General features: G+C 41.3%; 1 protein-coding gene across 2 annotated transcripts in view; it reads right to left on the bottom strand.

The window, feature by feature from the left end:
• DSCAM (DS cell adhesion molecule) overlaps positions 1 to 16,062 on the bottom strand; it is a 420,943-nt gene that overhangs the window by 114,412 nt on the left and 290,469 nt on the right. For both annotated transcript variants that reach the window (XM_054400261.1, XM_054400269.1), the window contains exons 11-13: positions 8,042 to 8,238; positions 4,938 to 5,034; positions 3,385 to 3,513 (exon numbers count right to left, since the gene is read on the bottom strand). In XM_054400261.1, coding sequence (XP_054256236.1) covers positions 3,385 to 3,513; positions 4,938 to 5,034; positions 8,042 to 8,238 — 423 coding nt within the window. The remainder of the gene's footprint in view (positions 1 to 3,384; positions 3,514 to 4,937; positions 5,035 to 8,041; positions 8,239 to 16,062) is intronic.

Raw genomic sequence — 16,062 nt, forward strand, 5'->3', positions numbered from 1 at the left:
CTGCCTGCGGGAGGATCTATTCAGTTCACATGTGAGCACAAGGCAGCTCGAAGGTTCTTTCTCTTCAGATCAGGACTTAGGGGGAACTGATGCTGGTCTTGTCCCTCAGCTTCCCCTAACGACAGAAAAATTAAAAAGGACAAGGAGATGCAAACATTCGTGGAATCATATAGCGATGTGGGTTGGAAGGGACCTTTAAAGGTCATCTAGTCCAGCTCTCCTGCAGGGAGCAAGGGGCTCTTTAACTAGATCAGGCTGCTCAGAGCTTGAATGTTTCCAGGGATGAGGCATTCACTGCCTCCCTGAGCAACCTGTTTCAAAGTTTCACCACATTAAAAAAAAAAAAAAAAAAAATCCTGATATATAGTTTAAATCTGTTAGTTTAAAGCCATTACCCCTTGTCCTATTGCAACAGGTTCTACTAAGAAACCCTGTTTCCATCTTTCTTATAGGCCTCCTTTAAGTACTGACAGGCTGCATTAAGGTCTCCCTGAAGCCTTCTGTTTTCCAGGTTGAACAACCCCCAGCTCTCTCAGCCTTTCATTATAGGGCAAGTGTTCCAGCCCTTGAAGGACCTACATACCTGTTCCTATCTTCAAATATTTTTGCATGTCTGTGATAGAAAAGCCTGATGTCTTTTTATCAGTGATCTGAGTGCCACAGAAACAATTCTGCATGCTCCTGCATGGTGACTGCTACAAATACTACTGTGTGACAGGCATGGATCCTGGGACCGTAGTCCATGAGTACTCCAAGCTCATATTCACAGATCAAGGGCCCCATGCTCTTTCTGGACAATAACTAATGTATTGGTTTTTTGTCTGACAGCATGGCAGGGGTGGATAGGATACAAGAAGGCAACATTATGTGGTGAAGTGACCTGCATATTCTGTGAAACTGACTTCTTGAGAAGTCTAGATGATGCATTCTGCTGTAAATGCATTTCTGAGTCTTGAGGGTAAGCAACATAGGTGGAAAATTCTCACTAAACACAACTGTGCAGTTTACAGCTTTTCTCTGGGCTTGGCAAAATGTTCTCTGAGCTTACCATCTGGATTGTGAATGTTTTATGTAAACTTTCTTCTGCCTCTCTAGTGCCCTGAAACTATGAGAAATTTTCTTAATTCCTTCTTTCTTATAACTTTCCTCAGCTTTCTGTAACCATTTTTGATGTTCCATCTTCTGGATGGTTTAATTTATGACCATCACTGATGACCAATATTTAATTAATGACCAGAATTCAGCAACCTGATCCTAGCTTCTCCAAATATTAAGCCTCAGATTCTAAAAACCAAAGTTTCTGTTGCTTGCAGTGAGATGAAGATAATCTGTTCTTTTTTTGGATGAGACTTCCAATATTGGTCTTCATGTATAGACAAAGAAATATTTTCTCCAAAATGTATTAAACAGCTCACTATTTTTTCTTTCAATTTTCTAACCTTTATCACAATATTGTGCCCTGATGTTTTCATCCAACCTGATGAAGCTTCATTTGCTGTCCTGTTATTGATTTACCATGCTGTATTACAGCAACATAATTTTTCACAGTGATTACTACTTAATCTTTGCCTGAATTCTGAATTATCAGTTGAAAACACTGAACTGAGTCTAACAAAGATGTTTTAGAGCTCTGAAGTCTTTTTTCACCACTGCTTCTGTCAAAAAAACCTCCCAAACCAAAACCACAACACACCCCCCCCCCCCCAACAACAACAACAACAAAAACCCCAAAACATAACCAAACCAAACCAACCAAGACACTAAAACTCGAACAGCTCAGGCTTCCTAGAAGGTCTTGTGAGTTACATGAATCAGAAACACAAGTGAAGTGATAGGGTGAGAAAGGAGCCTATCAAGCAAGCATGACTTTCAAAAGCTGTTCTGGAGCAAGTGGGTGGTTGGAAAGAAAAGAATCAAAAAGAAAACAAAGCTCAGAAAGTTTTAGGTGTGTGTATTTCTTGAAGACATCCTTGCCTAGTCTACATCTTGAAGCTCTGATTCCTGACCACAATCTCAGTGGGGAATTTTCACTCAATCTTTCAGGTACCATGATCACCTGTATGATATCAATTTCATTTGCAAAGCCAATGCAACAATGATAATTGATTATTTCACACTCTTGAAAATAATTTTTCTAGCAATGAAAGCATCACAACAGTTTTCTCTAAGTAAAACAAAAGGGGAAAACACCATGTAGCTAAATGAAGAATACTTCAGAATTCTATGAACAAGTACATTTTAAAATCTCAGAACTAAAGACTATAAATGTACTACAGTTACTTTGAAAAACAGATTGTTTCACTGATTAGCACACATAGACCATTCCTATTAGCAGACTATGTCCCCTTACAAATAGTGTAACAGACTCCAACATACAATAATAAAATAAAACTTTTCAGTACCTTTTTGATCACACTTGAGATATGAAAACACTGTTCCAATGTAATCTTCTTTCCAGTCCCTTCTCAAATCATGACTCAGGCAGAGTGCTTAGCAATATGCCTAATTTTAAGTGTGATCTTACATCACAACCATAGTTTCAACACACCTTGAATATGTTTAGATTTAAATAGAGAGGGAATATTTTGAGGGCTTAATACATTCAAGAATAGCACTCCATCCTGGCTTAAAGGCTTTTATTTTTTTTTACTATTCACCTCATTCATCTCCTCAGATTTTCATTGATCTCACCACATAGTGACCTCGCAGAGAGGTACCAACTTGTACTGGCCTGCAAATATGTGCTACTGATCTTATCCTTCATCATACTTCAAGTAAATTACTGAAAACTCTGCATGGTGCTTCAGCAAACTACCACACAGCTTTCTTCATCTAGAAATTGTCATAACTACCCTTTTCACTGCTATCTTTCCAAGGAAGATGCTTGTATTCATAAACAGCAAATAACTTCTAAAAATCAGTACCACAGAAAAAGATACTTTGTAAAAGCAGGTAATTTTGCTATAGGGAAAAAAGAGGAAATTAATTTAAAAAAAGAAAACAAATGGAGAAAAGACCAAGAATCATCTAGCAAAACCATCATACCAGCTATCACCTAGAATGGCTTGTTCTACAACAAAATTTGTCCCCTTTACACGTAAGTTTCTCTGATAAAATGAAAAAGCAGCAACTGCTAAACTTAATGTCCTTACTAAAACAAAAACAACCAACAAAACAAAACAAAACAAAAAAAAAAAACCACCCACAAACCAAACACCAACCCACAACAAACAAATGAAGATAAATCTTACTCTGCAAGATTAAATAAAACCATGGTAAAAATTTCCATCAAGCAGTTTCAATGTATAAATTATCTTTTAGGACACAAATTCAGTGATGAATGATTACAGATGGGGATTACTTCAGAGGAAAATTATTCCTTACCTGACTTGTTCTTGCATTCAATATCATAGCCAGTGATTAAGCTATTGCCATCGAATCCCATGGTCCATCTGAGGGCAATACTGCGTGCTCTCACCTCTCTGATTTCTATTTCAGGAGGGTCTGGGGGCTCTGAGCAAACACACACACAGAGTTAGCATCAGAAGAAAGCCTGTATACTTAACAAGGTAATATTAGTGAGCATGGCACTGGCATAGCTTACTGGTGGTAAGCTCTTGTGGGATTTTCTTCGGTCACTCATACCCTGAGCCAGTAATCACCTGCTGAAGAACATTCAACAGAGGGAGGAAAAATCATTTCTCAACTAGGAGTCATTGATGTAACCTTGAATGCTGACTTCTATTTAATCTCCTATGCAACACAGAGGTACTTTTCCTTAAAAGCACTCCAGATTGGACTGTTGATGCTGGAAAAGGTTTTTGCCTTGAACACCAATTTTCACTGACACTTCAGCAGTTTTTACACATAAGGTGACAGTAGAAATATGAACACTTAAAATGCTAAGTTTGGTGGAGGGTGTAAGTGAAATGTCCAACTCTTTGAGTGTGTTTAAAAGTCTTAAATTAATAACATGCTAATTTGAAAGCACTACCAAAGTATACTAACATCTCTTTCTGCCTCTGCAGTTAAGGATATGAATAAATAGCATTTGTACCCATCCTGGTGCCCCTTTGCATTGTCACAGACATTTAAATGAGCAGTGGTGTAAGTGAGAACCTGTCCACAAACTCCACCTGAATTTTTCTAAAGGGCTGCCTTAGGCATTCACTGAAATCTTCTGTTACTTAAATTCAAGAGGAGGGAGAAAAAAAATCTGCAAGTTCTAGAAATTTGTTGTGTGCATGCTCAAAGGCATACAAGCAAAGGAACAAGCATCACACAGAAAAATGAAGTGGCCAGTGGCCAAGTCCTGCCCATGCTCTGCATCTCAAATACTGTCACTTCAGCCACTCTAGGACTTGCTCTCCGCCTGAGTGAAACCCTACAGGACGAGAACCCCAGCCCCAGGCATCATAGGTTCCCAGAGGCTGCAAAAATGCAAACTGATTACAATTTATTTTGACTGATTAAACTTGAAATATTTTGTTTAAGGATCCACAGTAGGTTTAACATTTCTATAGAGACAAAAGTCAGATCACTTAATTTCAGACTCAGGTGTTAAGCACATTTGTTCTTTAAAAACAAATGCAACTTCTCCTCCCAAAAAGTAACACCCCCCCATATCCACTCTCCCTACTGAGGATGATAGCTTTAAGTATCTTTAGTAGTTTATCAGCTAGTGTATTTAAGAAAAAAACCCTCTCTATTAATTTGTACACATCTAGAAAGACTTGAGCTTATCCTTTGTTTTGATTTAATGTGTAATTCTGGAAATGAAAGACTGAGCATTTAATGCAGCTCCTCATTTCTTTGACAATGAGGAATACATTTGATTAGGAATCAGAGTTTCCCTCCCCCAACAGATTTCTGAGGATGGCATACACTTACTGTACTACAATAGCTGTGTTTTTTTCCTTATGTTGTCCTCTTCCTACCTTGCACAGTGAGCTGAATTATTCCACGATCCTCCCCATAAGAATTGATGGCATGGCAGGAGAAGAAGCCAGAATCTTCACGCACAGTTGGCAAAATCTATAGGTGGTTTGAAAAGAAGTGTTTGATTTAACAGCACACTGAGAAAATCAACCAACAGATTTTCTGTGTGGTGCAAGAAAAAAAAATCTACAAATGTTTTACTTGACAGCAATAAAGAGATATTTCCTGTTATACACATACATACATACACACATATGCATAGAAAAGCATCCCAGATACTGAGACACATCCTGAGAAAGTAGGCTATCAGCTCTACATATGTAGTCAGGAGCTGAAGCACCACCTATTCCTATCACATCTCATTAGGAGTCTTGTTTCCAGTTACCCATAAGTTTGCCAAGTATTTAAGAGTTGGCTGAAATTTTCTGTACAAAATGATGCCTCCTGCTGCCTCCAAATTTTTCCAGTTATTTCTGAAAATAACTCAAGTGGCTGAAGTCTGTGTGGAAGAAATAAAGGTTTAAACAGAGTTGGTGAACCTTGTAGTATTCAGTATGGTGCCTCTTAATAAAATTTTGGGTGGTCTTTCTCTTCAATTTTTATTTAATAGCATATAAAGTTATACACAATCTTTACATCATGATCATCAAGAAGTTTTTCTACAGGACCACTGCTTCATTCAACATACAATAGGGAAAGGATTTTTTTTTAAAGAGCAGATATTCTAAGTAACATCTTTTTTCTCATTGTTCAGTGTGTTGCTCCACACTTTATTTACTGCACACAATTCAAACTGTGCCCTGAAGACAGACTTAATCATATTCTCATAGCTTTTTCTGTGGTGTTCACCTATACAATACCTATTTCAGAAACATGGGTGAATTTATTTTCATAAACCCTGACATCATGAAGAGTATTACCACCATTTTGTGTGGGGAATTAAGGAATCAGACACCTGGTAATGTTTGTGGATGCTTGACAAGTTGCCACATATTAGCTAAGCCATGGTAACTCCACATTCTACTTATTCCTCAGCAAAGCCAAGGTAATATGAGCACAATTCTCATTCGCTGCTTAAGATAAATTCATTAATTTCCCAGTCACTACAAAGATATTGGGGAGTTATCATCTGGGATGTGGTAACTTGTCACACTGTGTTAAGTAGCACATGTGGCTAAGCTTTATGATAGGAAAACAAAATTTTTCAGAGCCCAATTTGATACATCTAGGGCCTTCTTTTTCTCATTCAGAGTCCTTAGCAATAAATAGCATTTCATGTGTTCATAACAGCTTCCATTGAGTTAATCTGCAGCTATGAGAGCTTAGTAGTTCTGCAAATCAGACCCCAAGGGCTCAAGGCAAGTACCTAGAAAACAAAGAACACACAATTATTGGCCACCTGTGAAAAGTTTGGTTTCAATGATCAGCCTTGCATTACACAGTGTCTTTCATTACTCAGCCCTAATTCAACTCTAGAGAAAATCCAAGTCATGCCTGACTGAGGCAGGGGTCCTGCAGAAAAAATAAAAGCTGAGTATAACACATCATGCACACATACAAAAGCACTGAGTTAGAAGCTTCAGAGACAGCTTTAATCCTGACATTTTCTATTTAAGGGCACTTTATTTCTCAGAAGAAAAAGGCTTTCTATAAAACATACATATGGATGTGGACTGCTAGTACCATACACAAGTGCTTCAGAAGAGAATTCTCCAAGGTCTGCAGCCTTCCAAAAAGAAATATTGTTGTGCATCCAGTCATTATCTTATTAAAGTCAGTAAGATGAGTGACAGCAGAGAAGTCAAGGGGTCTGTCCTATAATTAAATATTATTTGAAACACAAATACACTAATATGAACAAAGTCATGCATAAAACTTGATGTTCATCATAGAAATTAATGACAAACCTCCCTCATAGAGAAAAAAATCAGATTTGTAGTGGATATCATCCAACACAATTTTTGGCTAATAAAGAAAGAGGTATACCTTAAGTGCTACACTAGAATATAGAAAACCACCAGAGAGCTAGGGAATTATTTCGTTGAGTCTGGCAAAAGTGACTTTAAGAATATGATGGAGAAAATGGAAAATTAAGATTTTTTTTGACTGAGAATCTGTATGTTTTTTTTTAATATTTTCTATTTCATAAAGGCACATGTTAAAATCTAATGGATTGAACTGACAACTTGCTTATGTTGGTAAATTTTAAATTTGAGTGGAAAAAGCTGTTCTGGCATATTGAGGGCAAAAACATAGCCCCACCAATTATAGGTGACACCAAAGTATCCAGTTTCCTGTGTTTCCATGGCATCCTGGGGAAACCTGAATCTCTGAAGCAGCAGTGCCATTCATCTAATCCCTCAGTCTAACCTAAGTCAGCCACTTAGGAGTTGAGGGACTCCTACATATTGATTCATCAGGTGAGTCCAGACACATAGCTTCACACTGCCAGACAGCTGCTTGTCACAGAATCAGAACTGAAGGTACAGACACTGACCATTTGGTAGGTGGCTTGGTAACTTCTGCTTCTGTATACAAGAGGTGCCAAATATTACTGGCAGCAATAGATGTATCTACATGTGCCTTTTCCTTTCATCTCACTGACGACTAACTTGACTTTGTAAAAGGATCTCCCAAGCCCCACAAAGTGAAAGGGAAGGAGGAAAGGTTGTTTAGAAAGGCAGCATTTTTATCTCAAAACAGCTTAATAATTTTGATGAAGGTAGGCCTGAAACACATTAGAGCTAAGAATGTTAGCAACAGTGTACTCAAAACTGAGCTATGCCACTCCAGGAAGGACAGGCTAAGGCATTAGCCGCATTGCTCCTGAGACAGAAAGGATAAGAGGCACACATGCCAGGCCAGGCTCACTCTCTTGTTGCCTGTGGTTCCTGGGAATATGAAGACTGATTTTTCTGGGGGTGGGATGCAGAAGTTTCCTGTACTTTCTCTTGCTGGCAGGTCTCCAGATCTACACCATGAGTGGAGCAAGTGGTGGGGCTCTGAACTTGTAAGGCAGAGATAGATGTGTGTATCTAGCAACACCAAAGCAAGCAACACTCTCAGACATGTAGATGAGTTGTGGGTCACTTTGTTTCCTTACCTGCAGAGTAGAGATTACTTCATCCCCAACTTCCTTGGTGGAAACAAGGTAACGGGACATTTCGGGGTTAATGATTCTGTCTTCTTTTTCCCAGCGGACTATGATGGGTTTCTCTCCATGTGCTGTGCAGCTCATTTCCTTCTTTTGACCTTGCGTTGCCAAGGTGGTATTTGGATAGGAAGTTATCATAGCTGGAACTGAAAACAGACAAAACAAACAAACAAATAAAAAGTCATTCCTCAGCGAGCTGACTGTATTTGGATAGGAAGTTATCATAGCTGGAACTGGAAACAGTCAAAGCAAAACAAAAGTAATTCTTCAGTGAGTTGACTAATCTGATGATACAGCACTGTCCCTTCAGCCTGGGTCTCATTTAGCTTGTTGATATTTGACCAGATGGCCAAAACTGTAAGAAATTATTTAACTTTTATTCCTGTGGAAAATTTTCTCAGGGTTGAAGATGACCCTCAAAAGGAACATAGCATGGAGGAGGCAGGACTGGACAGTGGGGCTATAGAAACAAGAAGATGTGAATTCAAAGGAAGCTTGGCTGTGCTTTTTCTACTACTCACAAGATAATTTGTAATTAAAATAATCAGAGTACATAAAGATACTGTAAGTAATAAACATTTAATCATAGAATCATAGAATTGTTAGGATTGGAAGGGACGTCAAGTATCACCTAGTTCCAACCCCCCTGCCGTGGGCAGGGACACCTCCCACTAGATCAGGTTGCTCAGAGCCACATCCAGCCTGGCCTTAAAAACCTCCAGGCAGGGGGCTTCTACCAACTCCCTGGGCAACCTGTTCCAGTGTCTCACCACCTTTGTATATGCAGCCAATACAGAACTGATAAAAACTTCATATTCCTTCTAATGAGTTAATGTTTTATTTGCTGACAAGTATGTGGTTCACCGTTTTGTATGGCAGTAAAGACCTACCAAAATGAGGGCTAAGTTAAGCCAGGAGCTGCACAAAATTAAAAGAAAGGGTCTGCACCAAAGAGATTACAGTCCATGTATGTGCTGAGTGCAGAGTTAAGCTGTACTGAACCAAAAGTATAATTAAACTGACAATAAATCTAGCTAGATTTGAATTTTCATTGTATTTAGAAGGTATTTGCAGAACAGTTTGGACATAATTGTCAACTTCATTAATCATTCAGAACTTCAAAAAATGTTTATGTTGAAAAAGTTACTCTCTTGCTAGCAAGAATAGGATTAAAACCCAACTCATTTCACATTTTGGATAAAAAAAAACCTGGAAATAATAAGAAAAGAAAATATCAGAGTGTTTTACTGCAAACCTTTCAAAATATGACATTTTTGCAACAGGGTGGTCATTTGGTGACCTCAGTGACCTTTCATATGGTTTGTCCATGAAGGAATAGCATCTGGGCATTTGTGAGTAGGAAGGATCAAAGCCCATGAGTTCTGACCCTCTTCCTGCTTGGGAGAAGCTGGAAAGCCCTTGACAGCACACAGAACTCCTCTCTTTTGAATGAATCTGTCCGCTCCTTTTGAAGCATATGAGGTGGCAAGTAAAGAGTCTTGTCTCTGAGCTCTTGTACTACAAGGCTGCCTCCTGCAATTGTCATGAAGGCAACCTGTGCCCAGAATTATGCCCCAGATATTGCCAAAACTTGTCCCAACATGTTTTGGTCACATCCTCCCCTTTTCCCCTCCTTTCTGGAGCAGGTACTTAGCCCAGAGCCAAGTAAACAAAGGCCAAGATGCCAGCTGTCCCTAGTAAATAACCCAACCTGCCTTCTTTGGGGTAAACAAGACCATGCACCCACCGTGTGGGATGCTCATGCTCTGCCTGTGCTCCTTTGGGCATAATTCTAGCCACATGCTTCCTGAAAAGGTCTTATCACGGTTGACCATTGGTCCAATTCAAGGCTTAAATAATGTATAAGTATACCCCAAATGGTAAACAAGTCACTCTTTGCTCTTTGCCTCAGCTCTTTGCTCTTTGTTTAAGCTCTTGCTACTAAGCTTTTGCTATTGCTTCTATTAAGCTCTGTTCATGTGCACACATACTGCTGGCCTCTGGAGAGAAGCCAGCAGCCCGGGAAGTGCCACTGTGCCTCAGTTTACCCGGAAGCCCGCGAAGAGTCCTTTGCTTCGCTTCACCATAGCCTAACGTTGTATCTGCCACAAAAGGGACTGAACCCCTGAGGGTAAGCTTTAACCCAGTCGAGGGGGGAGAGCTAGCTTGAACCTCAGCAAGTCCAAACGTCTGCTACAGCCACGAGCTGCAGACTGGCAAGCCACAACCCTTCGGTACCAGGTCAAAGCAGGAATTGCACTCGGCCACCTCCTGCGTGACCCTGCAGTTGCAGGAGAAGAGGAGCCACCCACTCATGCTGCTCGGCAGCCCTGTAAGTGCCAGGGAAATTCAGAGCACCGTCTGTGCCTGTAATTCGGTACCAGGACCACCCGCAATTCAGTACCGGAACCACCCGCAATTCAGTACCGGGACCACCCGCAATTCAGTACCGGGACCACCCACAATTCGGTACCAGGACCACCCGTAATTCAGTACCAGGACCACCCGCAATTCGGTATTGGAACCACCCGTAATTCGGTACCAGGACCACCCATAATTCAGTACCGGGACCACCCGTAATTCAGTACCGGGACCACCCGCAATTCAGTACCAGGACCACCTGTAATTCAGTACCGGGACCACCCGCAATTCAGTACCGGGACCACCCACAATTCGGTACCAGGACCACCCGCAATTCGGTATCGGAACCACCCGTAATTCGGTACCAGGACCACCCATAATTCAGTACCAGGACCACCCGTAATTCAGTACCAGGACCACCCGCAATTCAGTACCAGGACCACCTGTAATTCAGTACCGGGTCCACCCGCAATTCAGTACCGGGACCACCTGTAATTCAGTACCGGGACCACCCACAATTCAGTACCAGGACCATCCGCAATTCGGTACCGGGACCACCTGTAATTCAGTACCAGGACCACCTGCAATTCAGTACCAGGACCACCCGTAATTCAGTACCGGGACCACCCGTAATTCGGTACTGGGACCACCTGTAATTCAGTACCAGGACCACCTGCAATTCGGTACCGGGACCACCCGCAATTCGGTACCAGAACCACCCGCAATTCGGTACCAGGGCCACCCGCAATTCGGTACCAGGACCACCCGCAATTCAGTACCAGGACCACCCGCAATTCAGTACCAGAACCACCCGCAATTCGGTACCAGGGCCACCCGCAATTCGGTACCAGGGCCACCCGCAATTCGGTACCAGGACCACCTGTGAGTGTCCTGCATGGAGGACTGCCAGTAACTTAGAAACAGCAAAGCAGTCACTGAGAGGAACTCGGCAGTGCTCACTTTGAGCCAAGCCAGGGGAAAGCCGTGTCACCCCCCCTGCTCCCCTGCAATAGCCTCACTCTCCTTGTTTGCATGCATGAACACTTGCTGCTTCTTTTGAGAACCAGTCATTCCATCTGGATTTCTCTGACTCTCTATTTTAAGAAGATGACACTGATTTGAAGCCTTCCCAGTGTTTCCTCCTGCATAGGTTGCTACCAAACAGCAAAAAAAAAAAAAAAAAATTTAAAAAAAAAAAATTCCTTATTTAAATGAATTATTATAATTGCTATTCTGGAATATTAATGCTTAGTGGCATGACCTTTTCACATGCCAGAGCTGTTGATGCTTGCATATGACAGTATGTCAGGATGTAGTCCTTCCTGTTCAAAGGCTTTGTGAACCAAAACAAACTGATTTTGAAAATTAGCAGGTCTGTGGAGCTGTGGGTTAGCTATGAATAGGGCCTAATTGCAGAAAGAATTCTTAGAAAAGTCTTGTGTGAGACATGAGGCTTTTTAGGCACTGATGTACATTAGTGATGAAGTGTGTCTTGTTTAACTGCTTGGATATTAGGGACCAATCAACTTTGTTGAAGAGGAGCATTGAAAGAAAAGAAACAATGAATAATCAGAATAGAAAAATAGGACAAGTCTGATTCAATCTTCCAGAGAATCAAAATAATCAGAATCGGTTTTATCTGGCACCTGCCCAAGTATTAATACTCACAAGGAGGTTACTCTCAGTAAGTCACTCTTTGTGGCCATCTACTTGCTGCTTCCAAACACAGAAGCTAACATACTAGGCCTATGCAGCTGCAGTTGCATCAAGAGAAGTGTGGCCAGCAGGTCAAGAGAGGTGATTCTTCTCCTCTACGCTGCTCTCATGAGACCCTACCTGGAGTACTTTGTCCAGTTCTGGAACCCCTATTACAAGAAGGATATGGACATGCTGGAATGTGTCCAGAGAAGGGCCACCAGGATGATCAGAGCACCTCTCCTATGAGGACAGACTGAGAGAGCTGGGGTCATTCAATCTGGAGAAGGTTGTGAGGAAACCTTATTGTGGCCTTCTGATATCTGAGAGGGGCCTATAAGAAAGCTGGTGAGGGACTTCTTAGGGTGTCAGGTAGTGATATGACTAGGGGGAATGGATCCAAGCTAGAGGAGAGTAGATTTAGATTAGACATTAGGAGGAAGTTCTTCATCATAAGGGAGGTGAGACACTGGAACAAGTTGCCCAGGGAGGCTGGTAGAATCCCCCATACCTGGACGTTTTTAAAACCAGACTGGATGTGACTTTGAACAGCCTGATCTAGTGTGAGGTGTCCCTTCTTGTGACAGGGGGATTGGAACTAGATGATCCTTGAGGTCCCTTCCAACCCTGGCAATTCTGTGATTCTGTGCACAGGAACCTGTTGCACTCATCTGCAACACTTGAAATAGACAAATCTATCCTTTTATGCATTTTGTTTATCACTAAGGGACCCGATTCAGACAAGTGGCAGGCTATGCAGGAGTCCATGTTACCATCATTAGCTCAAGCCATCACCAACCTTCCTTCCATAATCTCTCACACTTCCCACGTGACACTTTATTTGCTGCAACTCTCAACATCATTCTCTTTTCCCCTTCATGTGACATGCTCCAGTCCCCTTCATCTCTCTTTCTCCTCATCCTGCTGCAACCTCCTCAGGTTCTCACATATTCCCTCACTCCTGCAGCAAAGTTTTGCTCCTTCAACCTCTTTTTAATTCCCTGATTAAATCATGCCAACCTCTCAAGTCACCTAAATGTTTTTTTGTTACAGCTGTCGTCCTCCTTCCCATCATTATCCCCTACTTTGAATTTCTCTGCTGATGAAGAGAGGATGTTCACAGCCCACCCATGAGCTGAAGGTTGCTGTGTGCCTTCCCACAAGGTACCTCTGCTCCTAGGGTGCCCATAGCCCCAGGTGGGCCATGAATGCTCATGGGCATTTGCAGTAGGTGAGCTTTCTACTGGCATATATACTCTCCTCCTGCTTCAAGAGTAGGAACATCGAGTGTGCAGCCACAGAAAGCAGGGCATCTGGATTTGAATTTAAATCCCACAGATCTCAAGGAGCATCCCTCAAGAGGTTTCTCTCCTGTCTCATGTCTCCAAAATGGTTGTCTACCAAGAGTTCCCTGATGGATCACAGTGCCAAACCAGACACCTTGACTATCTTGCTTACTTTTTAGAAAAACAGAGGCTAGTTCATGAAGCTCAAGTTTTTTCCAACAAAATTTCTTAATATGAGCAGCATAAAAACATGTGAAGAAAGATGACTTTATTCCTCAGATACAGCTTTATCCTTGCTTATCCTTCCCTTCCTCTCACATAATCTTCCACACAGATTCCTTATTGCCATAGCAATGCCTCACAGCTAAATATTTCCCCTTCCTCCAAAGCTGATTTTTTGCTCTTCATATTTTATCTCCAATGATCCTAAACCATAAGCTCTTCTTTTTATCTTCCTCTGTGTCAAAAGATTTCTGGTAACAAAGCCACAGTCCCAAGGATATTTTAGGCAGTGCATATCTTCATCCTCCAATTATCTTTAATCAAATTACTGATGCAAATAACTGAGCTAAATATGCTAGCTCTTTACTGGCAAAATAATCTAGAAAACTGTAAATAAGCAAACTAAACCTGTACTATATATGCATAAGACATTCTCTCAGGATGTCTTAAAGAGAAGTGAAGGCATTTAGAAATATATCAAGATGATTTGGATGCCATATTAAGTGCGTGTATCCTTTACATCTCTTCATATATATATTAGAAACATACACATATAATTTTATATATATATATATATATATATATATATATATATATATATATAGGAGAATTTTGGAAGGAAAGGGCAAACTGCTGTTCATACTCAAGAGATGCATAGCATCATGTTCCTTCTGGAGAGGTGGGCACAAGCCAACTCATGAGGTTCAAGAAGACCAAGTGCAGGGTCCTGCATCTGGGTCGAGGCAATCCCAAGCACAAATACAGGCTGGGCAGGGACTGGCTAGAAAGCAGCCCTGAAGAGAGGGACTTAGGGGTGCTGGTGGACGAGAAGCTCAACATGAGCTGTCAATGTGCACTTGCAGCCCAGAAAGCCAACCAGAGCCTGGGCTGCATCAGGAGAAGTGTGGCCAGCAGGTCAAGGGAGGTGATTCTCCCCCTCTACTCAGCTCTGGTGAGACCCCACCTGGAGTACTGCATCCAGTTCTGGAGCCCCTATTACAAGAGGGATCTGGACATGCTGGAAGGTGTCCAGAGAAGGGCCACCAGGATGATCAGAGGGCTGGAGCACCTCTCCTGTGAGGACAGACTGAAAGAGTTGGGGCTGTTCAGTCTGGAGAAAAGAAGACTCTGAGGTGACCTTATTGTGGCCTTCCAGTATCTGAAAGGGGCCTACAAGAAAGCTGGGGAGGGACTTTTTAGGCTATCAGGTAGTGATAGGACTAGGGGGAATGGAATAAAGCTGGAAGTGGGGAGATTCAGGCTGGACGTGAGGAAGAAGTTCTTCCCCATGAGAGTGGTGAGAGCCTGGAATGGGTTGTCCAGAGAGGTGGTTGAGGCCCCATCCCTGGAGGTGTTTAAGGCCAGGCTGGATGAGGCTCTGGCCAACATGATCTAGTGTGAGGTGTCCCTGCCCATGGCAGGGGGGGTTGGAACTGGATGATCCTTGTGGTCCCTTCCAACCCTGACTGATTTTATGATTCTATGATTCTAAGATTTTTGAGGTTTCCAAATTAATCCAGTTCTCTCTCCTCTGGTGTTCTCTGCGAGTTTCTCTGGAGTATGCTACGGATATTGTTTAAGTTCTATTGGTCAAAACTTGTCAAAATTTGACAAAATTATAGGTTTGTCTGTATCGATCTCTCTATACATACATATATCTGTGCATAATATCTTTATCTGTCCTCTGTATATATAGAGATAATGGTGCTTTCCATGTTACAGATATGCACACTGCTGCCATCAGCACTAATCTAGGAGAGTTCTCTGAAGTTAGGCTTCAATTTGAAGAGCTGATTTGATTGTTCCTTTTTCCAGGAAAAGGAATCTGTTTCCAGAAATAATATTAACTGCTTCCTTCCTTCTTTGTGGCATCCCAGTAAAGAGAAATCTCATTGCTTTACAGTATTAACAAATTCATTGTTAGTAATCAAAGTGTAAAATCCAGTATTTAAGGTTTCTATTAAGAATTATGGAACTGTCTCAGACAAAAGAACAATCTTTTGTCCCACTCTTGAAAACTGAACCTGGAGCTTCCCTGAGATTCAGGAAAAGGTACTTAATCTGACTTTCTTTGCTGTGCTACTGCTGTGTTTCATCAGGAATTGAATGTGAATGAAAATTAAAACCTTTAATTACCTTGACAAAGATGATATTCATTATCCAGAATTAGAAGGCTATAGCAAGTTAGGGAGAAGCCTGAGCAATATAACAGAATCTTCTGAATTCTAATCTTCAAGCACTACTAGAAAATCAAAATTCACGTTCATTAAAAAAATTATGTAGAGAGTATGTGTGTAGAATAACTATTTCCCCTCCTCTCTTTTAGCTCATAGATGGAAATAGCCACGTGGGAAGAAAGCAAATTAAAAGGCTCCTTATCTTTTCACTTATAATTAAACACTAAAT

Source organism: Indicator indicator, chromosome 1, assembly GCF_027791375.1.
Source record: "Indicator indicator isolate 239-I01 chromosome 1, UM_Iind_1.1, whole genome shotgun sequence".
NCBI lineage: Eukaryota > Metazoa > Chordata > Aves > Piciformes > Indicatoridae > Indicator > Indicator indicator.